This window comes from Pseudophryne corroboree (assembly GCF_028390025.1).
Source record: "Pseudophryne corroboree isolate aPseCor3 chromosome 3 unlocalized genomic scaffold, aPseCor3.hap2 SUPER_3_unloc_22, whole genome shotgun sequence".
Lineage (NCBI taxonomy): Eukaryota > Metazoa > Chordata > Amphibia > Anura > Myobatrachidae > Pseudophryne > Pseudophryne corroboree.
In genome coordinates, this window is record NW_026967511.1 from 797166 (window position 1) to 824710 (window position 27545).

The window sequence follows — 27545 nt, forward strand, 5'->3', positions numbered from 1 at the left end:
TAGGGTAAAACTTCCATTTGCCGCTTGGAGTCGGCATCACCTGACCATTGCCTAGTCCATAACCCCCGTCTGGCGGCAATGGACATAGCGCTTATTTTTGATGCCAGCCGGCAAATATCCCTCTGTGCATCACGCATGTATAAGACCGCGTCTTTTATATGGTCAATCGTTAGCAAAATATTGTCCCTATCCATGGTATCAATGTTTTCCGACAGGGAGTCTGACCACGCAGCAGCAGCACTGCACATCCAAGCTGATGCAATAGCGGGTCTCAATATAATGCCAGTGTGTGTGTATATAGCTTTTAGGGTACTTTCCTGCTTTCTATCAACAGGTTCTTTTAGGGCGGCCGTATCCGTGCCACCTTCTTTGATAAGCGTGTCAGCGCTTTATCTACCCTAGGGGGTGTTTCCCAGCGTGACCTATCCTCTGGCGGGAAAGGGTACGCAGCCATTAACCGTTTAGAAATGATCAATTTCTTATCTGGGGAAGTCCACGCTTCCTCACACACCTCATTTAATTCGTCAGATGCAGGAAAAACTACTGGTAGTTTTTTCTCACCAAACATAATACCCTTTTTTGTGGTACCTGGGGTATCATCAGAAATGTGTAATATATTTTTCATTGCCTCAATCATATAACGGGTGGATCTATTGGAGGGTACACTCGTCTCATCATCATCGACACTGGAGTCGGTATCCGTGTCGACATCTGTATCTGTCATCTGAGGTAGCGGGCGTTTCATAGCCCCTGATAACATTTGAGACGCTTGGACAGGCACAAGCTGAGTAGCCGGCTGTCCTATGTCGTCAAACCTTTTATGTAAGGAGCTGACACTGTCACGTAATTCCTTCCATAAATCCATCCACACTGGTGTCGACCCCGCAGGGGGTGACATCACATTCACAGGCATTCGCTCCGCCTCCACATCATTATCCTCATCATACATGTCGACACAGCAGTACCGACACACAGCAGACACACAGGGAATGCTCTTACAGAGGACAGGACCCCACAAAGCCCTTTGGGGAGACAGAGGGAGAGTATGCCAGCACACACCAGGGCGCTATATAACACAGGGATATCACTATACAGAGTGTTTTCCCCTATAGCTGCCTATAATATATATATACTGCGCCTAAATTGTGCCCCCCCCCTCTCTTTTTTACCCTTTCTGTAGTGCAGGACTACAGGGGAGAGTCAGGGAGCTTCCTTCCAGCGGAGCTGTGAGGGAAAAATGGCGCCAGTGTGCTGAGGGAGTTGGCTCCGCCCCTTTTTCTGCGGGCTTTCTCCCGCTATTTTATCATTTCTGGCAGGGGTTAATATACACCTATATAGCCTCTGAGGCTATATATGGTGTTAGTTTTGCCAGCCAAGGTGTTAATATTGCTGCTCAGGGCACCCCCCCCAGCGCCCTGCACCCATCAGTGACCGCAGTGTGAGGTGTGCATGAGGAGCAATGGCGCACAGCTGCAGTGCTGTGCGCTACCTTGGAGAAGACAGAAGTCTTCAGCCGCCGATTTTCCGGACCTTCTTGCTTCTGGCTCTGTAAGGGGGACGGCGGCGCGGCTCCGGGAACGGACAACGAGGTCGGGTCCTGTGTGCGATCCCTCTGGAGCTAATGGTGTCCAGTAGCTTAAGAAGCCCAAGCTACCACCACTTAGGTAGGTTCGCTTCTTCTCCCCTTAGTCCCTCGTTGCAGTGAGCCTGTTGCCAGCAGGTCTCACTGAAAATAAAAAAACTAAACTAAAACTTTCACTAAGAAGCTCAGGAGAGCCCCTAGTGTGCACCCTTCTCGTTCGGGCACAGAGATCTAACTGAGGCTTGGAGGAGGGTCATAGGGGGAGGAGCCAGTGCACACCAGGTAGTTCTAAAGCTTTCTATAGAGTGCCCAGTCTCCTGCGGAGCCCGTCTATTCCCCATGGACCTTACGGAGTCCCCAGCATCCACTAGGACGTCAGAGAAAGTAATTTGACTTTAACAGTAGTAATGTGTAATGGGCATTATGGTGTGTAATAATGTGTAATGGGCATTACAGATGTGTAATAATGTGTAATGGGCATAACGGTGTGCAGCATTATGTGTAATGGGCATTACAGATGTATAATAATGTGTATTGGGCATTACTGATGTGTAATAATGTGCAATGGGCATAACGCTGTGTAATAATGTGTAATGCGGATGTATAATAATTCGGAATGGGTATAACAGTTTGCAATTATGTGTAATGGGCATTACGGGTGTGTAGTAATGTGTAATGGGCATTACGGTGTGCAGTATTATGTGGAATGGGCATAACGCTGTGTAATAATGTATAATGGGCATTACGGATGTGTAATAATGTATAATGGGCATTACGGATGTGTAATAACGTGGAATGGGCATAACGCTGTGTAATAATGTGTAATGGGCATAACGCTGTGTAATAATGTGTAATGGGCATTATGTTGTGTAATAATGTGTAATGGGCATTACAGTGTGCAGCATAATGTGTAATGGTCATAACGGTGTGTAATAATGTGTAATGGGCATTACGGATGTGTAATTAAATGTAATGGGCATAACAGTGTGTCATAATGTGTAATGGGCATTACGGTGTGTAATAATGTGTAATGTGCATTACGGTGTGTAATAATGTGTAATGGGCATTACGGTGTGTAATAATGTGTAATGGGCATTACAGTGTGTAGTAATGTGTAATGGGTATTACGGTGTGTAATAATGTGTAATGGGCATTACGGTGTGTAATAATGTGTAATGGGCATTACGGATGTATAATAATGTGTAATGGGCATTACGGATGTGTAACAATGTGTAATGGGCATTACGGATGTATAATAAGGTGTAATGGGTATTACAGTGTGTAATAATATGAAACAGGCATTTCGGATGTTTAATAATGAGTTATTTGGCATTACGGTGTGTAATAATGTGTAATGGGCATTACGGTGTGTAATAATGTGTAATGGGCATTACGGAGTGTAATAATGTATAATGGACATTACGGTGTGTAATAATGTATAATGGGCATTACGGTGTGTAATAATGTGTAATGGGCATTACGGTGTGTAATAATGTGTAATGGGCATTACGGTGTGTAATAATGTGTAATGGTCATTACGGTGTGTAATAATGTGTAATGGGTATTACGGATGTATAATAATGAGTTATTTGGCATTACGGTGTGTAATAATGTGTAATGGGCATTACGGTGTGTAATAATGTGTAATGGGCATTACGGAGTGTAATAATGTATAATGGACATTACGGTGTGTAATAATGTATAATGGGCATTACGGTGTGTAATAATGTGTAATGGGCATTACGGTGTGTAATAATGTGTAATGGGCATTACGGTGTGTAATAATGTGTAATGGGTATTACGGTGTGTAATAATGTGTAATGGGCATTACGGTGTGTAATAATGTGTAATGTGCATTACGGTGTGTGATAATGTGTAATGGGCATTACAGTGTGTAATAATGTGTAATGGGCATTACGGTGTGTAATAATGTGTAATGGGCATTACGGTGTGTAATAATGTGTAATGGGCATTACAGTGTGTAGTAATGTGTAACGGCGTTGCAGATGGGTTTCTATTTTTAGCTGGGTGCTCATAAATGAAGTTGCTGTTTGTGCGTTACTATACAGGTTGTATGACATAGGTGTGTACATTACACTTGTACTTTGTAGTTAAATTGTGTTTTTTCCACAATGTCAGCAGAGGAAAATCGCAAATTCTGGTCTGGGTTCATTGAACTGTATCACGAGAACGAGTACCTGTAGTACGTAAAAAGTGTGGACTATGCCAACAGGACACAGAGGAATTGGGCCTATGACCAGCTGATCAGATACAGTAGAGCCAGGAACAGTGCTGCAGATCTAGATTGGGTAAAGAAGATCACAAATTTCTGAACATTGTTTTTGTAGGAACACAATAAGTACATGGAATCGCAACGTTCAGGAGCCGGGACGGATGAGGTTTACAAGCCAGCGCTGTGATATTATGACCTCATGAAATTCACTTTGGAGCAAGAGCCAAGGATAAGGTCACAGTGTAATCTGGATCCGGATTCTCCCACTCTTGTGGAAGAGGAGGCACCGGAGAGTCTGGATCTGGTAAGTACACACATTTGTATTGTATTGTACCCACACATTTTTACATGGAGTTCATTTTTGTGTTATATTGCAGGATATTACACCGAAGCTGGAAGTGGAGCCTTCCATGAGTGAGCTAACTGAAGTAGATGACCCAACCCCACAGCCACCGCCCCTGTAACAACGGAGGTCGTCCGGAAACTTACTTCTGCCCCGCCCATCTCACAACAGTTTTTACTCACGCGGAGGTTCTTAATAGGCCCCTGGACTTGGAGCAAATGTTTGGCAATTACATCGTGGCAGAGATGCGACTGATGGAGGATCAAAAAAAATCTACAAGCGTCTGGTTCTTGGTGCTACCTCATGCACAATGAATCTCTTGTGGAGGCGTGTGAGATAACACCACCTGCCAGGCGGCGTCTCCCAAATGTGCCCCCATCCACCTACCCACATCACCAACCTATGCATTATGTGCTGGAAAACCCTCAACAGATGAGCTGTTGTCCGCCGGGACCCATACAGCCCACCCCTCCTTCCATTCCAGTGCATAGTCCAGTGACTGTACTTAGACATGCTGAGTACACAGTCCTCTGTACTGGACCATCCTTGTTTTTTCAATTTATAATTAGATTTTTTTCAAACCGTTTTTTTAGTTGTTGCCCTTACCCTAGTCTCTTGCTCCAAGTGACCTGTATTGAGGTCATTACTACCACAGCGTTGGTTTCTTCACCTCATTGTCCCGGACTTCTGATCACTGTGATCAGGGCTTAAAGTGGTCCTGGTGAGGTGGTGGAACTCTTGGAGGAGGACCATGGAGGCACCAGGACCTGAGGAAGGAGTAGGTGGCTGCAGGTCATTAGCAACACTAGTGCCGCCTGTATCATTGATTGACGCAGATGATGGGTTGGGCTTTTCTGTTGGAATTACTGTGCAGGGCAATGGAGGAGGTGGAACTAGTTCCCCCTACCATTACAGGTGGTGAAACTCAGTTCCACCTCGTCGTCCCCCCACACTTTAACCCCTGATTGTGATCTATGCACTTCTTGTGTTCCTTCTAAGAGCACTGTTGGGAAATCTGCACCTTATCTTCTCTCCCCAGTGTATGGTGGCAGCACTGATATTCTGTGGGATACGCCTGTTCCTCTACTGGTTACTGTTGTCATAGTCCTTGCTAAAAAGGCTCTTGTTCTCCGGATAGAGTCAATGAGTCCAGGCCAGAATTGGCAATTTTCTTCTGTTTAAAAAAAAAAAATCTATCTATCTATCTAAGGTTTTTTTTTAAATTGTGTTGTGTTTTTCTTTATTAATGGTTGTTAATGCAAATGTAATTTTGTGTAACATATTGTTATAAAAATCAGAGGGTCAGTGAGACATTATGGAGCCAATCATTTAATATTTACTGCTAATTCCCCCAAAACAACCGTACCTCCCAAATGTACGTATAAGGGACTGCAGCAGGTATCTCCCATACCTTCATACATGGATATTTCCAGACATGGTTCAGGTAAGATTATTATTTAAATACAAAAACCCTAATTCACCAACAAATAATAAAGAAACAACAACCTTTGAACAGACATAATTTATTTAAAATCAACAAATGATAAAACTAGTTACACAGAAAGAGACCCCCCCCCCCCTGTAATATGATCCCACTATTCAAATGAGCTGTCAAAATCAGACATAGTCAAAGTGGCACCAGAAATCATTTGCTTTTAAACTACTTTATTTCATATCTTTAATAAACACATAAATACATTACTCTGCACAACAGCGTATGGGGGTCATTCAGGCCCAGCCACAATAGCGTCCCGCAGCAGTTTGCTGGTGGTGGCAAAATGCACATGTGCAGCGGACGTGCAGACATACACATTGTGGTCACATCCCTGAGAGGCTAACACGGGCTGGGACCATCTTCCGGGGGGCTGTGTGATGTCACATCTGATTACCCCCCTATAAGCTTCCAGAGTGCACCTCATATCTCATCTTTTCCAAGTTACTACAAATGATATGAGATCGGTAGCAGCACTACTTTCAGGATTATTACACAGAACACACATAAAGGCTGACACAGCAAATAACAGTAACACATACAAGGGATTAATTAGAAATAAGGAAGCATAATCAGCATTAAGTCTAATTATCAACTGGTTCTGTGTGGGACACATACACCTCTTTATTGCCTCCAGCAGCCCCTGGTACTGCACTGCAGCCACCCGCCCTGTCTCCTCCCCCCACTGCTGCCATCTGCCCTGTCTCCTTCCACTACTGCCACCCACCCTGTCTCCCTGCAATACTACCACCCGCCCCGTCTCCTTCCACTACTGCCACCCACCCTGTCTCTCCACACTACTGCCACCCGCCCTGTCCCCCCCCACTACTACCACCACCCTGTCTCCCCCCACTACTGCCACCTGCCCCGTCTCCTCCTACTACTGCCATCCACCCTGTCTCCCCTCACTACTGACACCGCCCTGTCTCCTCCCACTACTGCCACCTGCCCCGTGTCCACTACTGCCACCCGCCCTGTCTCCCCCACTACTGCCACCAACATTTCTCCCCCCATTACTGCCACCCGCCCTGTCTCCCCCCACTACTGCCACCACCCTGTCTCCCACCACTACTGTCACTCACCCTACCTCCCCCTCACTACTGCCACCTGCCATGTCTCCCCAACTACGGCTATCCGCCCTGTCTCCCCCCACTATGGTCACCTGCCCTGTCTCCTCCCACTACTGCCACCTGCCCCATCTCCCCCTGCTACTGCCACTCCCCCTCACTACTGCCACCCGCCCTGTCTCCCACCCACTACTGCCATCTACCCTGTCTCCCCCTTACTACTGCCACCTGGCCTGTCTCCCCCCACTACTGCCACCCACCCTGTCTCCCCACTACTGCCACCTACCCTGTCTCCCCCCCACTACTGTCACCCGCCCTGTCTCCCCCCCAGTACTGCCACCCACCCTGTCTCCCTCTACTACTGCCTCCCACCCTGTCTCCCCCCTACTGCCACCCGCCCTGATTCCCCCCCACTACTGCCACCTACCCTGTCTCCGCCCACTACTGCCACCTACCCTGTCTCCCCCACTAGTTACTGCCCTGTCTCCCCTCACTACTGTCACCCACCCTGTCTCCCCCCCACTGCTGCCACCGCCCTGTCTCCCCCCCTCCCTGTCTCCCCCCTGACATCTCAGCACTACTTGGGGATTCTTGGTACTGATGGTAACAGTCCTTCATCTGCAGATGGAAGTAACGGGGCAGTAAGGACACAGTAGTGTCTTCTGGTACCATGGACCCTGGTCATGTAGGATTGGGAGTCAGTAAGATTATATAATAGAGTCACCATCTTACAGGCAGCCGGTGCAGGGAGCAGAGAATGGCTGTTATGTGGCAGGAACGGGTTGGTTAGGTAACAGCCTGGCTGCTGCATTCTGTACAAGCGGTGCAATTCTTTTGCTGGGAGACCCAGGTAGAGGACATTGCAGTAGTCTATGTGTGATGATACAAGTGCATGTATGACTGTAGGTAGATCTTCTGAGGGAAATAAGTGCTGGAGTCTGGCTATGGTCCACATATGAGGATCTGATTCTGGCTGATACCGGATGTCTAATGGTGTCACTCCACCATCCAGGACACCAAGATTCCGCACATGATCAGCATTTTGTAACTCTTTACCCACAAGCGTTAGTCTGGTTGGTAGGTAAAGCTGAGCTGTAGCCCTGCCCTTTGTTGGTGAGCTTCTATCATAAGGACCTGTTTCACCAGTACCGAGTCACAGCCAACTGGCATCACCCACCCCTGGAGCTCAGCTAGACAACCATTTAGGATTGTTACTCAGTTCTCAGTGCCCAGAGCAAAAGACAGGTCATCTGCTTAGCAGTGTATATTGCAAAAAGCCTAGGAGATAGGATAAGAACCTTGAAGAACAACGCATGGCAATAAGTATACTCCAAAAGAATAAAATGGTTTCTCACCTGAGTGATGTCTATTGTGTTCAACAAGAGCTGATTTATTTCTCAGAGTATGGAAATGGCGTCTCATCTGTGACTTCGCTGATGTGTAACAAGATGTGATTTCTGTGTAAAACATTTCCCGCACTCAGAGCAAGAAAACGGCTTCTCACCTGTGTGACTTCTCTTATGTTTAATAAGATCAGATTTATGTGCAAAACATTTCCCACACTCAGAACATGGAAATGGCTTCTCACCTGTGTGACTTCTCTGATGTGTAATAAGATTTGATTTCTGTGTAAAACATTTCCCACACTCAGAGCAAGAAATTAGATTCTTACCTGTGTGACTTCTCTCATGTTTAATAAGATCTGATTTGTGTGCAAAACATTTCCCACACTCAGAACATGGAAATGGCTTCTCACCTGTGTGACTTCGCTGATGTGTAACAAGATGTGATTTTCGTGTAAAACATTTTCCACACTCAGAACAAGGAAATGGCTTCACACCTGTGTGACTTCTGTGATGTATAACAAGATGTGATTTACTTAAACAACATTTCCCACACTCAGAGCAAGAAAATGGCTTCTCACCTGTGTGACTTCTGTTATGTCTAACAAGAGCTGATTTGTGTGCAAAACTTTTCCCACACTCAGAACATGGAAATGGATTCTCACCTGTATGACTTCTCTGATGTGTAACAAGATGTGATTTCTGGGTAAAACATTTCCCACACTCAGAACAAGAAAATGGCTTCTCACCTGTGTGACTTCTCTGATGTATAACAAGATCTGAATTGTGTGCAAAACATTTCCCACACTCAGAACATGGAAATGGATTCTCACCTGTGTGACTTCTCTGATGTTTAACAAGATGTGATTTTTGGGTAAAACATTTCCCACACTCAGAACAAGAAAATGGCTTCTCACCTGTGTGACTTCTCTGATGTACTACAACATCCGATTTCCATGCAAAACATTTCCCACACTCAGTACATGGAAATGGCCTCTCACCTGTGTGACTTTGCTGATGTTTAACAAGATGTGATTTCCGTGTAAAACATTTCCCACACTCAGAACATGGAAATGGCCTCTCACATGCCTTAGTTGGCTCATGGGTAATAGGCTTTGTGTTCTGTGTAAAACATTTGGCACCTATAGAACAGGGAAACACTGTATCTACTCTCAGTGCTGTAACAGATGCACCAATATCAGAGTGATCAGGAGAACATTTCCCAGGATCAGAGGGACCAGCTGATAGAGCTGGATGTATAATTGGGGTAATGGGGTTATCTCCTGGAGAATCCTGTCTACTGTCATTATCTTTTATGTCACAATCCAGGGATAACATTAGATGTCCTTCTGAGATGTTCCTGCTTGTGTGTCCATCTGCTGGAAATAAAATACATTATGGAAATGTGACATTTTCTGTAACAACATTAATCTTGTAAACAATAGGAGAAGACGACTCTCTGGGACACTTAATTGTAAATGTGTGTAATAAAACATAACTTTTAATGAAGGATTTATAATACTGTGTCTCAGACTATCATTGTGTCCACCCTCCTGAGAACACTCACAATAACAAATGTAATATTATAATAAGACTTAGATATATCTCTTTCTTGTACTGGTAACTAACCATGAAGTATAAATGGAGATGTAGTCACTCTCCAAGTCCTAAGTCAGCACCAATGTAAAACAATGGATGGGGAACATATTGTATGCACTGGAGATTCTAGATGAACAATAACATCAGTCATATGAGCTGATGGATCAGAGAAATGTCTCCTAACTTTACTCCTGGAAGCATTGGTAAGGTAGCATTCCTTTATGTGTGTTCTCATATGCTGGTAGCCCTATACATGTGTTACTCACACTCAGCAGAGTAGGTGTGTAACAAGATATTTTACATGCAATACACCATATTATACACTGCAATCGTCATCATCTGCTAGGTTATAATCCACCTTTACACCCCCATCATCAGTGTCTTACCTCTATTCTATCAATAGTAATAAGGATGATGTGTGTACAGTAAGTATGATACAGATAATTACATATCAGGATCTATACAGCTGACTCCATACTTCTGCTTCTCATACGTGTGCTACTGGCAGCAGTGAACATCTGAGTGAGAGTGCAGGGAAGACAGCAGAGTCTGATGAGAAAGAGATTGGATCTGCCTTTGCAGGGATGTACCACACCTGTCACTCCTGTAAGTATATAAAATAATAAATAAGAGGGGCGTGGCCTGAGTCCATCCAGATGTGCTTTCTGCAGGGTCCACAGATTATCCACAGGATAAACATTGGGATGTTCCAAAGCAATATTAGTGGAAGGGACGCTCCTCATTGGACAGAATCCTTTGCCCGAATGCAGCATCCTGAGAGGCAAAAGGTATCCACGGCATAATTTCTAATGAATTTATTAATGGAAGACCATATGGATGCCTTGCATATCTGTTCCGCAGAGGCACCCCAGCATGCTGCCTATGAAGGACCTACCTTACGAGTAGAATGAGCAGAGACATTAGCCAGAACAGGGAGATCAGCTTGAGAGTAAGCTTCCGAGATAGTCATCCGAAGCCATCTCGACAGTGTTTGCTTGTTAGCAGGCCATACTCTCTTCATTCTCTATGGGTTCCACAAGAGAGTGTCCGTCTTTCTGATGGTACTGGTACGATCCAGGTAGATCCTTAAGCCCGGACTACGTCTAAAGATGCATCTTCCACATAAAGGTCTGGCCCTTGGAAAGCCAGAACTACAATTTCTTTGTTAAGGTGGAACTCAGAGCCCAGCTTAGGAAGAAATCCAGATTTGATTCTGAGAACTGCTCGATCTGGATGAAAAATCAGAAAAGGATGACAAAAAAACAATGCCCCTAAATCTGAAACTCTTCTAGCTGGAGCAATAGCCAGTAGAAAGAGAACCTCAGCTGTCAACCATTTAAGATCCACTTTACTCAGTGGTTCAAATGGGGCAACTTAAAACGCCTTTAAGACTAAATTTAGATCCCAAGGAGCTGTAGGAGGAACAAAAGGAAGTTGGATGTGAAGTATTCCTTGGAAAAAAGTGCGAACATCCTGTAGGTTAGCAATTTTCCTTTGAAACCATACAGTCAATGCTGACACCTGAACTCTCAAGAAAGCCACCCGGAGCTCTTTGTCCATTGCTCCCTGAAGGAATGCTTGGACTCTAGAACCTCTGAAAGACCTAGGGTCAAGCTTCCTGGCACTGCACCACTGAATATAAGCATGTCATACTCGGTAATAAATGCGAGCCGAGGACGGTTTCCTTGCTCTAAGCATTGTTTGAATTACCTGTTGTGAAAATCCTTTTGCTTTCAGGATGGATGTCTCAAGAGCCACGCCGTCAAAGACAGCCGATCCAGGTAATTGTAATAACAGGGACCCTGAGACAGTAGATCTGGACGTTGAGGCAGTAGAAATGGAGTATCCACCAACAGCCTCTGCAGATCTGTGTACCAATGTCTTCTGGGCCAAGCTGGAGCTATTAGTATCATGGTGCCCTTTCCTTGTTTGACTTTCCAAATAACCCTTGCCAACAGGGCTATTGGTGGAAACACATAGGCCAGATGAAAGTCCCATTTCACTGACAGAGCATCCACAAAGATCGCTTTTGGATCCTTTGTCCTTGACCCATATGCAGGAACTTTGTTGTTCTGACGAGAAGCCATGAGGTCTACCTCTGACAGCCCCCACTCGTTTACCAGAATCTGACCGACCTCTGGGTGTAAACCACATTCTTTTGCAGGAATGGTGTGTACACTTGGAAAATCTGCTTCCCAGTTTAGGACTCCTGGAACGAGAAATGCGGACAAGGCGGGTTGATGAAGTTCTGCCCACCTTAATGTGCAGCTTACCTTCTTCATTGCCTTTTGGCCTGATGATTGAGGTACGCTACTGCCGTCGCATTGTTCAAGCAAATCTGAACCGATTTTCCTTGAAGTATGTCCATTGCCTGAGTGAGTGCCATATATATGGCCCGAAGTTCCAATATATTTATCGGCAGGCAACTTTCTTCCTTGGTCCACTGCCCTTGGAAGCAGCACTTTTCTCAAATGGCTACCCAGCCCTGAAGACTGGCATCCATTTTAAGAACCTCCCAATCTGATATCCAAAAGGGTCACCCTTTGTCCATATGGGATGCCTGTAGCCACCAGGCTAACGACCTCCATACATCCTGAGGAAGGTCCATAGTCTGAGTTTTTATCATCTGATGTAGTCCATGCCATCTGGAAAGAATCAGACGCTGAAGGGGCCTTGAGTGGAATTGAGCATACTCCACGAATGTTGACACCACAGATCCCATCACTCGCATTACTGCATGAATGGATACTCTTCGATTGTGTAGTAGCTTCTGAATCCTTGTCTGTATTGTGGATATTTTGTTCAGAGGTAGAAAAACTCTCTGAAGCCTGGAATCCAATACAGCCCCCAAGTGCGTCATGCGTTGAGACAGAACCAGGGATGACTGTGTCCAATTTATGAGCCAGCCATGGCGTTGTAAACAGGCTACTGTCAGTTGCAGATGGCCCTGGAGAGTTTACTGGGAATGATCCAGGATTAACAGGTCGTCCAGGTATGGCAAAATTTATATCCCCTGACGACGGAGATAAGCCGCCATCACCACCATCATTTTGGTAAACACTCTTGGAGCTGTAGCCACTCCAAATGGTAGAGCCTGAAACTGAAAATGTTGCCGGATGATAGCAAACCTGAGATAGTACCGATGAGACTGTGCTATAGGAACATGCAGGTAAGCATCCTGGATATCCAGGGATACCATAAAATCCCCTGGCTTCATGGCCAAGATAATGGAACATAAAGTATCCATATGAAAACAAGGCACTCAAATGTATTTGTTCGGAGCTTTGAGATTGAGAATGAGCCAGTATGACCTATTCGGTTTCTGTACTAGAAACAGGTTGGAATAGAAACCTTGTCCTTGCTGTGCAGGAGGAACCCGTACTATCACCCCTGATTGTAACAACTTCTGAACTGCCTCTAAAGTTGCCCTGGCCTTCGTTTCCACTGAGATGCGCTGGTACTAAAAAACCTTTGTGGAGGGTGTTTCTTGAAGGAAAAAGCATAACTGTGAGATACCGCTTCTTGCACCCAGGCATCTGTGGTGGACTGCTGCCAGATCTGTGCAAGTAGAAGTCTACCTCCCACCCTGGGGTCCCCCAGTGGAGGTCCGTGCCATCAGGCTAATGGCTTATCTTCTGGTTTGGAAGTCGATCATCTGGTAGCCTAATGCTTTTTAGTCTTTCCAGACTTATCCGATCAAAACTGTTTGCCGTAACCTTTTCCTTTTGCTTTTCCTTGGGTCTGAAAGGACTGAAAAGCTGGAAACCTAGGTTTGGATTTGTGGGTTGAAGGAAACTTAACTTTCTTAGAGTCTGCTTATGACACCAGAATATTTTTTAACTCTTTACCAAAAAGAATATCTCCAGTAAAAGGCAAAGAATCTAGAACCTTCTTGGACTCTGAGTCAGCCTTCCATGTTCGTAGCCAAACTGCTCTGTGAGCTGCTACTGCTGAGGCTTGAGGCTACTGTACCCATGTCCAAGGATGCTTCTTCCATAAAAATAGCCGCCTGTTTAATATGTGCAATATGGGATTTCTGCTCTCTAGAAGCCAATGAAAGATCATCCTCCAATGCATCAGCCCAGGCCGCCACAGCTCTTTCCATCCAGGCTGCAGTCATGGCTGGTCTTACAATTGCCCCAGACAAGGAGAAAATGTTTAAAAAAAAAAAAAAAACATCTATTTTTCTATCTGTAACATCATTTAATGATGTTGAAGGCAGAGGCAATGTAGGTTTTTGCACCAATCGAATCCGATGGTAGAGAGTTAGTGCTGTATCACCTGACTCAGGAGAGTAGACTAGAGGGAGACTCACCCCGCTTCCCGGATCGATCAATACGTTAGTGAACGCTGAGTGGATCTAGACGCAAATAGTGTACACAACCACCCAGTGAACCTATAGTGAACACAGACGCCCAAGTGAATACTGACACACCAGTCACACAGCCATCTATTATTTGTTTATTAAGTTTCTTATATAGCGCAGCAAATTCTGTTGGAAATAACAATGATATAACAAAACTGGGTAATAACAAACAGTCATAGAGGTAGGAGGGCCCTGCTCGCAAGCTTACAATCTATCGGGAAATAGGCATGTATACACAAGGAAAGGTGCTATCTATTGCATAGTTGTCCACCAGATTGCACAGGTTCTTGGTGGGCTGTATGATACGGTCATACAGCAATGATGAACCGGGGTCTAGAGGAAGGGAAAGTGAAGAATGAGAAGACATGTGAGGATATGTGTGGACTGTGCAGAGTGGATGCAATTTGATAGGAAAGTTTATGAAAGTTATGTGGGCGGTTCTGGAATGTGATAGGCTTGCCTAAAGAGGTGAGTTTTCAGGGAACGCTTGAAGGTTTGGAGACTAGAGCAGAGTCTTATTGTGCGTGGTAGGTCATTCCACAGAGTGGGGGCAGCCCGAAGAAAGTCCTGCAATCGTGAGTGGGAGCGAGTAATGAGTGTGGATGAGAGCTGCAGATCTTGTGAAGAGCGAAGAGGTCAGGTTGGGAGATATTTTGAGATAAGCGAAGTGATGTGCGTTGATGTAGCTTGGTTAATGGCCTTGTATGTGAGTAAAAGTATTTTATATTGAATACAGTAGAATACAGGTAACCAACAGGTGACAGAGCGGATCTGCAGACGATGAACGTCTAGCGAGGAAGATTAGCCTCGCAGCTGCATTCAGAATGGATTGTAGTGGTGAGAGCCTATGTTTGGGAAGACCGGTCAGGAAACTATTACAATAATCAATGCGGGAGATAATGAGAGCGTGGATTAGAGTGTTTGCTGTGTCTTCTGTAAGATATGGGCGTATTTTGGATATGTTTTTTAGATGCATGTAACATGATCTTGAGACAGATTGAATGTGGGGAACAAAGGACAGATCAGAGTCAGGGATGACACCTAGGCAGTGAGCTTGTGGGGTAGGGTAGGGTAGTCGAGTTTTCAACAGTTATGGAGATATCAGGTTGATACCGACTATTGGCCAGTGGAAAAGGGGAATTTAATACCTACCAGTAATTCCTTTTCTCGCAGTCTGTAGTGGATACAGAGAATTGAAGATTAGCATGGGGTATAGATCGGGTCCATTGGAGCCTAGCAGTTTAAAATATTAATAGTGTGTGCTGGCTCCTCCCATCTATGCCCCACCTAGCAGACTCAGCCTAGGAAAACTGTGCCCAAGGAGACGGACATACTTTGAGAGAAGGATATAACACTTAGGGCGGGATGTATTAACATACATCGCCGCCCCTCGCCGGTTACCGCAGCGATGTTGATCGCGTATGTACTAACATATGCGATCAACATCGCGATGCGGTGACGGAGGCCCCCCGCGATACCTGTTAGGTGGTCTGCGGGGGGTCTCCGTCACCTCCCAGGGGTCCCCACACTGGCTAGATGCCGGGAAGCAGCAGCAGGCTGCCCCCGGCACCTCCTCCTCCCCCCTGCAGCCGGAAGGACGTCCGGCTGCGTTGCTAGGGGGAGGAGGACACTACCTTCCGGGTCCAGGGCAGCCTGGAGGAAGGTAAGCCAGGGGGAAGGGGGGTCGGCGTCTGCGGCGGGGGTCGACGGTGTCGGCGGGTTGCGGCGGTCGGCGAAAAGAAGCCCATAGGCTTCTATAGGGTTTCGCCATCCAGAGATGGCGAAACCCTGGACGCCGAAAACGCTGCGGTAGGGTCTTAGTAAATATGAAAATGCGGTAAAACCCCCGTTTTCGGGGGTTTTACCGCATTTTTGCTTTAGTACATCCCGCCCTTAGGCGTTTTCGGCGTCCAGGGTTTCGCCATCTCTGGATGGCGAAACCCTATAGAAGCCTATGGGCTTCTTTTCGCCGACCGCCGCAACCCGCCGACACCGTCGACCCCCGCCGCAGACGCCGACCCCCCTTCCCCCTGGCTTACCTTCCTCCAGGCTGCCCTGGACCCGGAAGGTAGTGTCCTCCTCCCCCTAGCAACGCAGCCGGACGTCCTTCCGGCTGCAGGGGGGAGGAGGAGGTGCCGGGGGCAGCCTGCTGCTGCTTCCCGGCATCTAGCCAGTGTGGGGACCCCGGGGAGGTGACGGAGACCCCCCGAAGACCACCTAACAGGTATCGCGGGGGGCCTCCGTCACCGCATCGCGATGTTGATCGCATATGTTAGTACATACGCGATCAACATCGCTGCGGTAACCGGCGAGGGGCGGCGATGTATGTTAATACATCCCGCCCATAAAGTGGTGAGGTAACGAAACAACACACAACAATAACAAGATAGCAGAGCTAACCATTCAGAGGATAGCAACGCTAATCAAACATGGAACAGGGAAAGCAACAGCAGACCCCACCAAGAAAACTTACGACCAGATAAGCAGGAATACGAAGCACTGAGGCGGGCGCCCAGTATCCACTACGGACTATGAGAAAAGGAATTACCGGTAGGTATTAAATTCCCCTTTTCTCTAAATGTCCTAGTGGATACTGGGGAATAGTAGATTACCATGGAGACGTCCCAAAGTTCCCAGAAAGGGAGGGAGAGTGCCGTGACCCATGCAAAACCACCTGACCAAACTGATGGTCATCCTTGGCCAAGGTGTCGAACCTATAAAACTTTACAAACGTGTTCAAACCTGACCAAGGAGCTGCACCGCACAACTGTAAGGCCGAGACGCCCCAGGCAGCCACCCAGGAAGAACTCACCGACCTTGCGGAGTGGGCCTGAACAGAACTCGGCAGCAGCAGAGCTGCCGAAGTATAGGCTTGTTGAATAGTCAATTTGAGCCAACGAACAATGGATTGCTTGGAGGCAGGGCGACCAATTTTAGTAGGATCAGAAAGGACAAAAAGTGAGTCGGACTTCCTGTGACGAGCAGTCCTTCTGATGTAAATCCTCAAAGCCCTCACTACATCCAGTGATTTTGGAGCAACAGAAGTGTCAGATAACACTGTAACCACAACTGGATCATAGTTAAAACAACCTTGGATGGAAGACCCTTTCTGGTTAGAATCTCCCTCTCAACTTCCAAGCCATCAAACGTAGCCGCTGTAAGTCTGGATAGACAAATGGTCTTGTTGAAGAAGGTCCTTGAGAAGTGGCAGAGGCCAGGGTTCCTCCAGAGACAAGGTCAGGAGGTCCATCCACATACCAGGCCCGTCGAGGGCAATCCAGGGCTATGAGAATTGCCTGAACTCTTTCCTTTTTGAGTGTTTTTAGAACTCATGGGATGAGAGTAATTGGAGGAAAAAGGTAAACGAACTGGTAAGTCCACAGCGTCATCAGAGCATCTACCGTTATCGCCTGCGGGTCCCTCGTTCTGGAACAGTAATGACGGAGCTACTTGTTGAGACGAGAAGCCATCAGGTCTATTTGTGGACAGCCCCAGCAGTGAATAAGTTGCTGAAACACCCAAGGGAGAAGGACCACGGAGGCTGGCATCCGTTGTTAACAGAGTCCAAGACTGGGTATTGAAACTTCGACCCTCCACAAGATGGGAGACTTGTAGCCACTAGCAGTTGCGATGTAAATTGCCGCGTGGAACCCATGTGAACCGCAAACGTAGTTTCCGTTTCCGGTCAGGTGACCAAAACGGAAATGAAGATACTGGAAATTGCCGGTTAGCGGTAATCGTCTCCAGCTGTGTATAGGGTATAAGTATGGTTTCGAAACAAGTGAATGTATGCTCCTGATTAAGGACGGTATGTCCGATACGCGTTGAGCTTTGCTTGTTGGTACAACCCGTGGACTTTTCTCCATTCACTCTGAAGGATTCTCTTGGTTCTGGTGGAAGCTGTGGATCCGGAACCAGGCTTCCCCATACACAGTGTCCAGCTGGTGTTGCAGGAGTTTTCCCGAGGAGGAGAGATGTCATCTTGGTGATATGTCCATAGGAGTTGATTTTATGTGCCTCTTTTTAATCATTTTCCTGTAAGTGCGGTCTGTGGAATAAAACAACTTTTTATCTTAAAGGACTGCTACACTATGTATCTCTCTCTTTAAAGTGTTTCAGGATGCTTGTTAAGAAGTAAATATATCGCCATCCGTTACGGATTTTCTCTGAGGCTTTGGAGAATTTCCTTAGTTGGTCTGTGATCGAGAGAGAGAAGTGTTTGCTGCCGTTTACACAGACCTAAGCAAAGGGAGGGTGAAGAATCCCTCCATTTCCCTCAGGGTGAATCAGTTTTCTCAATATTTTTCACTCCTGGTGTTGAAATTAAAACTTGGTGGTTGGAGAACGCTACTGTTAATACACTATTTTGTATTTTGTAGCCACTATAGTAAGATAGTTTCGTCTGATGAGACTTCTTCAGACGCATTGGGTGACCTATACCTACCTCACTCTAAGATAAGAATTTTTTTTTAATTTTGTTCTTATATTCATTTAGTGCTTTTAGTTCAGCTGTGTATATATTGTTATTCCATTTTTTATGTGTCTCTTTTATGTTTAATTTCATAGTAATAAATAGTTGTTTTAATTATAATTGGCAATTTTTACTTTATTTATTGACACCGTGGTCGCTACTTATCCCTCATCCCCTCCTTTCTCATATATATGAGCCTGTAGTGTGTTTTCTACTTTAATTTTGAGGGTGACTCCAAATCCAGACCTCCATGGGTTAATAAATTTGATTTCCATTGATAATTTTTGTGTGATATTGTTGTCAGCACATTCAACTATGTAAAGAACAAAAGTATTTAATAAGAATATTTCATTCATTCAGATCTAGGATGTGTTATTTTAGTGTTCCCTTCATTTTTTTGAGCAGTGTATATATATATATATATATATATATATATTATATATACACAGTGGGGATCGAAAGTTTGGGCACCCCAGGCAAAAATTCATTTTAATGTGCAAAAAGAAGCCAAGGAAAGATGGAAAAATCTCCAAAAGGCATCAAATTACAGATTAGACATTCTTATAACATGTCAAAAAAAACTTTGATTTTATTTCCATCATTTACACTTTCAAAAGAACAGAAAACCAAAAATGGCCAAAAAGTGCCCAAACTTTTGCAGACGCCATTTTTTGTTTTCTGTTCTTTTGAAAGTGTACATGATGGAAATAAAATCAAAGTTTTTTTTGACATGTTATAAGAATGTCTAATCTGTAATTTGATGCCTTTTGGAGATTTTTCCATCTTTCCTTGGCTTCTTTTTGCACATTAAAATGAATTTTTGCAAGGGGGGGGCGGGGGCAAAATTTTAACCCCCACTGTATAGTGGCACACAGTAGCATGATGTGAGGGGAGACCAGGAGCATAATAGGGGCTGATTGCTCCTGATGTATGAGATACACCAGAGAGTGCGGGAAGGAGACTGGTCAGATCTCTGGGCTGGTAACACACAGTGACATGATGTGAGGGGAGAGCAGGAGTATAATAGGTGCTGATGTCTCCTGATGTATTAGATACACCAGAGAGTGTGGGGAGGAGACTGGTCAGATCTCTGGGCTGGTAACACACAGTGACATGATGTGAGGGGAGAGCAGGAGTATAATAGGGGCTGATGGCTCCTGATGTATGAGATACACCAGAGAGTGTGGGGAGGAGACTGGTCAGATCTCTGGGCTGGTAACACAGTGACATGATGTGAGGGGAGAGCAGGAGTATAATAGGGGCTGATGGCTACTGATGTATGAGATACACCAGAGAGTGTGGGGAGGAGACTGGTCAGATCTCTGGGCTGGTAACACACAGTGACATGATGTGAGGGGGAGAGCAGGAGTATAATAGGGGCTGATGGCTCCTGATGTATGAGATACACCAGAGAGTGTGGGGAGGAGACTGGTCAGATCTCTGGGCTGGTAAAATAGTGACATGATGTGAGGGGAGAGCAGGAGTATAATAGGGGTTGATGGCTCCTGATGTATGAGATACACCAGAGAGTGTGGGGAGGAGACTGGTCAGATCTCTGGGCTGGTAACACACAGTGACATGATGTGAGGGGGAGACCAGGTGTATAATAGGGGCTGATGGCTCCTGATGTACGAGATACACCAGAGAGTGTAGGGAGGACACTGGTCAGATCTCTGGGCTGGTAACACACAGTGACATGATGTGAGGGGGAGAGCAGGAGTATAATAGGGGCTGATGTCTCCTGATGAATGAGATACACCAGAGAGTGTGGGGAGGAGACTGGTCAGATCTCTGGGCTGGTAACACACAGTGACATGATGTGAGGGGAGAGCAGGTGAATAGGAGCTGATGGTTCCTGATGTATGAGATACACCAGAGAGTGTGGGGATGAGACTGGTCAGATCTCTGGGCTGGTAACACACAGTGACATGATGTGAGGGGGAGAGCAGGAGTATAATAGGGGCTGATGGCTCCTGATGTATGAGATACACCAGAGAGTGCGGGGAGGAGACTGGTCAGATCTCTGGGCTGGTAACACACAGTGACATGATGTGAGGGGGAGAGCAGGAGTATAATAGGAACTGATGGCTCCTGATGAATGAAATACACCAGAGAGTGCAGGGAGGAGACTGGTCAGATCTCTGGGCTGGTAACACACAGTGACATGATGTGAGGGGGAGAGCAGGAGTATAATAGGGGCTGATGGCTCCTGATGTATGAAATACACCAGAGAGTGTGGGGAGGAGACTGGTCAGATCTCTGGGCTGGTAAAATAGTGACATGATGTGAGGGGAGAGCAGGAGTATAATAGGGGTTGATGGCTCCTGATGTATGAGATACACCAGAGAGTGTGGGGAGGAGACTGGTCAGATCTCTGGGCTGGTAACACACAGTGACATGATGTGAGGAGAGCAGAAGTATAATAGGGGCTGATGGCTCCTGATGTATGAGATACACCAGAGAGTGTGGGGAGGAGACTGGTCAGATCTCTGGGCTGGTAACACACAGTGACATGATGTGAGGGGGAGAGCAGGTGTATAATAGGGGCTGATGGCTCCTGATGTATGAGATACACCAGAGAGTGTGGGGAGGAGACTGGTCAGATCTCTGGGCTGGTAACACACAGTGACATGATGTGAGGGGGAGAGCAGGAGTATAATAGGGGCTGATGGCTCCTGATGTATGAGATACACCAGAGAGTGTGGGGAGGAGACTGGTCAGATCTCTGGGCTGGTAACACACAGTGACATGATGTGAGGGGGAGAGCAGGAGTATAATAGGGGCTGATGTCTCCTGATGAATGAGATACACCAGAGAGTGTGGGAGGAGACTGGTCAGATCTCCGGGCTGGTAACACACAGTGACATGATGTGAGGAGGAGAGCAGGAGTATAATAGGAGCTGATGGTTCCTGATGTATGAGATACACCAGAGAGTGTGGGGAGGAGACTGGTTAGTTCTCTGGGCTGGTAACACACAGTGACATGATGTGAGGAGGAGAGCAGGAGTATAATAGGAGCTGATGGTTCCTGATGTATGAGATACACCAGAGAGTGTGGGGAGGAGACTGGTCAGATCTCTGGGCTGGTGACACACAGTGACATGATGTGAGGAGGAGAGAAGGAGTATAATAGGGGCTGATGGATCCTGATGTATGAGATACACCAGACAGTGTGGGGAGGAGACTGGTCAGATCTCTGGGCTGGTAACACACAGTGACATGATGTGAGGGGGAGAGCAGGAGTATAATAGGGGCTGATGTCTCCTGATGTATGAGATACACCAGAGAGTGTGGGGAGGAGACTGGTCAGATCTCTGGGCTGGTAACACAGTGACATGATGTGATGGGGAGAGCAGGAGTATAATAGGGATGATGGCTGATGTATGAGATACACCAGAGGGTGTGGGGAGGAGACTGGTCAGATCTCTGGGCTGGTAACACAGTGACATGATGTGAGGGGGAGAGCAGCAGTATAATAGGGGCTGATGTCTCCTGATGTATGGGATACACCAGAGAGTGTGGGGAGGAGACTGGTCAGATCTCTGGGCTGGTAACACACAGTGACATGATGTGAGGGGGAGAGCAGGAGTATAATAGGGGCTGATGGCTCCTGATGTATGAGATACACCAGAGATTGTGGGGAGGAGACTGGTCAGATCTCTGGGCTGGTAACACAATGACATGATGTGAGGGGGAGAGCAGGAGTATAATAGGGGCTGATGGCTCCTGATGTATGAGATACACCAGAGAGTGTGGGGAGGAGACTGGTCAGATCTCTGGGCTGGTAACACAATGACATGATGTGAGGGGGAGAGCAGGAGTATAATAGGGGCTGATGGCTCCTGATGTATGATATACACCAGAGAGTGTGGGGAGGAGACTGGTCAGATCTCTGGGCTGGTAACACACAGTGACATGATGTGAGGGGGGAGCAGGAGTATAATAGGGGCTGATGGCTTCTTACTCCAGCAGTGGGCAGATACATTTTCCTCATTAGTCTGTACTGACAGAGGAGGGTGTAGGATTATAGATTGCTGTAGTGACTGAGCAAGGAGAACATGTGACTCTCTTCTGTAATAAGTGTTTATTACTCACCTATGCTGATATCTGTAGGGATCTCCTCCTCTTTACACTGCTGATCACCCCTCACATACGTCTCTTCTTCTCCCTCTATATCTTCTGCCTTTATATCAGTCACATACGTCTCTTCTTCTCCCTCTATATCTTCTGCCTTTATATCAGTCACATACGTCTCTTCTTCTCCCTCTATATCCTCTGCCTTTATATCAGTCACATACGTCTCTTCTTCTCCCTCTATATCTTCTGCCTTTATATCAGTCACATATGTCTCTTCTTCTCCCTCTATATCTTCTGCCTTTATATCAGTCACATACGTCTCTTCTTCTCCCTCTATATCTTCTGCCTTTATATCAGTCACATATGTCTCTTCTTCTCCCTCTATATCTTCTGTCTTTATATCAGTCACATACGTCTCTTCTTCTCCCTCTATATCTTCTGTCTTTATATCAGTCACATACGTCTCTTCTCCTCCCTCTATATCTTCTGTCTTTATATCAGTCACATACGTCTCTTCTTCTTCCTCTATATCTTCTGCCTTCATATCAGTCACATACGTCTCTTCTTCTCCCTCTATATCTTCTGCTTTTATATCAGTCACATACGTCTCTTCTTCTCCCTCTATATCTTCTGCCTTTATATCAGTCACATACGTCTCTTCTTCTTCCTCTATATCTCCCGCCTTTATATATGTCACATATGTCTCTTCTTCTCCCTCTATATCTTCTGTCTTTATATCAGTCACATACGTCTCTTCTTCTTCCTCTATATCTTCTGCCTTTATATCAGTCACATACGTCTCTTCTTCTCCCTCTATATCTTCTGCCTTTATATCAGTCACATACGTCTCTTCTTCTCCCTCTATATCTTCTGCCTTTATATCAGTCACATACGTCTCTTCTTCTCCCTCTATATCTTCTGGTTTTATATCAGTCACATACGTCTCTTCTTCTCCCTCTATATCTTCTGCCTTTATATCAGTCACATACGTCTCTTCTTCTTCATCTATATCTTCTTTTTTAATATCAGTCAGACATTCAACCTAAAAAAACAAAAACACTATATTGACATTTGCATAGTGTCAGATTAAACAGAGGTGAAACAGTATAATATCAGTGTATAAGACACACAGCTTCTCTACAGATCATACAGTGACAGTCAATTTGGTATATTGGCGAGACCCCAAATTCCCACCTACCTGATCCTCCTGTGGGATCCTGTGATTCTCCTCTGTACAATCCTGGGAATACAGAGGACGGGGACATCTCCCTGGGGTATCTCTGTTACTCGGCCCATCTGTAGGAGACACACAGTGACTGAGTACAGTGTATTTATGTGATTATCAGATGATGTGTGTATATAGGGGCACCCATACCTGCTCTCCCCTGTACAATACATGACAGTCTCCTCTTACCCAGTGATGTGAGGGGCCGGTGATTCTCCATCATCACGTCTTTGTACAGACCCCTGTGTTCCTCTATATAGTCCCCCTCCTGCATGGAGACATAGACAGTGACATCCTGACACCTTATAGGAACCTGACACACACAGTGATACAGTCATCACCCAGACACATCCCCTGCTGTTACTGTATAATGCCTCATTCCCAGCAGTCACCTCTCCAGTCATCACCCAGACACGTCCCCTGGTGTTACTGTATAATGTCCCATTCCCAGCAGTCACCTCTCCAGTCATCACCCAGACACATCCCCTGGTGTTACTGTATAATGTCCCATTCCCAGCAGTCACCTCTCCAGTCATCAACCAGACACGTCCCCTGGTGTTACTGTATAATGTCCCATTCCCAGCAGTCACCTCTCCAGTCATCACCCAGACACATCCCCTGGTGTTACTGTATAATGTCCCATTCCCGGCAGTCACCTCTCCAGTCATCACCCAGACACATCCCCTGGTGTTACTGTATAATGTCCCATTCCCAGCAGTCACCTCTCCAGTCATCAACCAGACACGTCCCCTGGTGTTACTGTATAATGTCCTATTCCCAGCAGTCACCTCTCCAGTCATCACCCAGACACATCCCCTGATGTTACTGTATAATGTCCCATTCCCAGCAGTCACCTCTCCAGTCACCACCCAGACACATTCCCTTGTGTTACTGTATAATGTCCCATTCCCAGCAGTCACCTCTCCAGTCATCACCCAGACACGTCCCCTGGTGTTACTGTATAATGCCCCATTCCCAGCAGTCACCTCTCCAGTCATTACCCAGACACATCCCCTGATGTTACTGTATAATGTCCCATTCCCAGCAGTCACCTCTCCAGTCACCACCCAGACACATTCCCTTGTGTTACTGTATAATGTCCCTTTCCCAGCAGTCACCTCTCCAGTCATCACCCAGACACGTCCCCTGGTGTTACTGTATAATGCCCCATTCCCAGCAGTCACCTCTCCAGTCACCACCCAGACACATTCCCTTGTGTTACTGTATAATGTCCCATTCCCAGCAGTCACCTCTCCAGTCATCACCCAGACACATCCCCTGGTGTTACTGTATAATGTCCCATTCCCAGCAGTCACCTCTCCAGTCATCACCCAGACACATTCCCTTGTGTTACTGTATAATGTCCCATTCCCAGCAGTCACCTCTCCAGTCACCACCCAGACACATTCCCTTGTGTTACTGTATAATGTCCCATTCCCAGCAGTCACCTCTCCAGTCATCACCCAGACACATCCCCTGATGTTACTGTATAATGTCCCATTCCCAGCAGTCACCTCTCCAGTCACCACCCAGACACATTCCCTTGTGTTACTGTATAATGTCCCATTCCCAGCAGTCACCTCTCCAGTCATCACCCAGACACATCCCCTGGTGTTACTGTATAATGTCCCATTCCCAGCAGTCACCTCTCCAGTCATCACCCAGACACATCCCCTGGTGTTACTGTATAATGCCCCATTCCCAGCAGTCACCTCTCCAGTCATCACCCAGACACATCCCCTGATGTTACTGTATAATGTCCCATTCCCAGCAGTCACCTCTCCAGTCACCACCCAGACACATTCCCTTGTGTTACTGTATAATGTCCCATTCCCAGCAGTCACCTCTCCAGTCATCACCCAGACACATCCCCTGGTGTTACTGTATAATGTCCCATTCCCAGCAGTCACCTCTCCAGTCATCACCCAGACACATCCCCTGGTGTTACTGTATAATGTCCCATTCCCAGCAGTCACCTCTCCAGTCATCACCCAGACACATCCCCTGGTGTTATTGTATAATGTCTCATTCCCAGCAGTCACCTCTCCAGTCATCACCCAGACACGTCCCCTGGTGTTACTGTATAATGTCCCATTCCCGGCAGTCACCTCTCCAGTCATCACCCAGACACATCCCCTGGTGTTACTGTATAATGTCCCATTCCCAGCAGTTGCCTCTCCAGTCATCACCCAGACACGTCCCCCGTGTTACTGTATAATGACCCATTACCAGCAGTCACCTCTCCAGTCATCACCCAGACACATCCCCTGGTGTTACTGTATAATGTCCCATTCCCAGCAGTCACCTCTCCAGTCACCACCCAGACACATTCCCTTGTGTTACTGTATAATGTCCCATTCCCAGCAGTCACCTCTCCAGTCATCACCCAGACACGTCCCCTGGTGTTACTGTATAATGTCCCATTCCCAGCAGTCACCTCTCCAGTCATCACCCAGACACATCCCCTGGTGTTACTGTATAATGTCCCATTCCCAGCAGTCACCTCTCCAGTCATCACCCAGACACATCCCCTGGTGTTACTGTATAATGTCCCATTCCCAGCAGTCACCTCTCCAGTCATCACCCAGACACATCCCCTGGTGTTATTGTATAATGTCTCATTCCCAGCAGTCACCTCTCCAGTCATCACCCAGACACGTCCCCTGGTGTTACTGTATAATGTCCCATTCCCGGCAGTCACCTCTCCAGTCATCACCCAGACACATCCCCTGGTGTTACTGTATAATGTCCCATTCCCAGCAGTTGCCTCTCCAGTCATCACCCAGACACGTCCCCTGTGTTACTGTATAATGTCCCATTCCCAGCAGTCACCTCTCCAGTCATCACCCAGACACGTCCCCTGGTGTTACTGTATAATGTCCCATTCCCAGCAGTCACCTCTCCAGTCATCACCCAGACACGTCCCCCGGTGTTACTGTATAATGACCCATTACCAGCAGTCACCTCTCCAGTCATCACCCAGACACATCCCCTGGTGTTACTGTATAATGTCCCATTCCCAGCAGTCACCTCTCCAGTCACCACCCAGACACATTCCCTTGTGTTACTGTATAATGTCCCATTCCCAGCAGTCACCTCTCCAGTCATCACCCAGACACGTCCCCTGGTGTTACTGTATAATGCCCCATTCCCAGCAGTCACCTCTCCAGTCATCACCCAGACACATCCCCTGATGTTACTGTATAATGTCCCATTCCCAGCAGTCACCTCTCCAGTCACCACCCAGACACATTCCCTTGTGTTACTGTATAATGTCCCATTCCCAGCAGTCACCTCTCCAGTCATCACCCAGACACATTCCCTTGTGTTACTGTATAATGTCCCATTCCCAGCAGTCACCTCTCCAGTCACCACCCAGACACATTCCCTTGTGTTACTATATAATGTCCCATTCCCGGCAGTCACCTCTCCAGTCATCACCCAGACACATCCCCTGGTGTTACTGTATAATGTCCCATTCCCAGCAGTCACCTCTCCAGTCATCACCTAGACACATCCCCTGGTGTTACTGTATAATGTCCCATTCCCAGCAGTCACCTCTCCAGTCATCACCCAGACACATCCCCTGATGTTACTGTATAATGTCCCATTCCCAGCAGTCACCTCTCCAGTCACCACCCAGACACATTCCCTTGTGTTACTGTATAATGTCCCATTCCCAGCAGTCACCTCTCCAGTCACCACCCAGACACATTCCCTTGTGTTACTATATAATGTCCCATTCCC

At 46.6% G+C, this 27545-nt stretch overlaps 1 protein-coding gene across 2 annotated transcripts in view; it reads right to left on the reverse strand.

Moving 5' to 3' along the window:
- Window positions 1–7346: 7346 nt before the first annotated feature.
- The window catches only part of LOC134983732 (zinc finger protein ZFP2-like), a 32083-nt gene continuing 11884 nt past the window's right edge, over window positions 7347–27545 (reverse strand). Inside the window, exons 3-6 of one of the 2 annotated variants that reach the window (XM_063949379.1) lie at window positions 23988–24066; window positions 23772–23869; window positions 22592–23615; window positions 7347–9436 (exon numbers count right to left, since the gene is read on the reverse strand). In XM_063949379.1, the coding sequence (XP_063805449.1) occupies window positions 8136–9436; window positions 22592–23615; window positions 23772–23869; window positions 23988–24021 (2457 nt within the window). In that variant the 5' untranslated portion in view covers window positions 24022–24066 and the 3' untranslated portion in view covers window positions 7347–8135. Of the gene's footprint in view, window positions 9440–22591; window positions 23616–23771; window positions 23870–23987; window positions 24067–27545 lie in introns of both variants that reach the window. The other variant, XM_063949378.1, reaches the window with a different exon arrangement.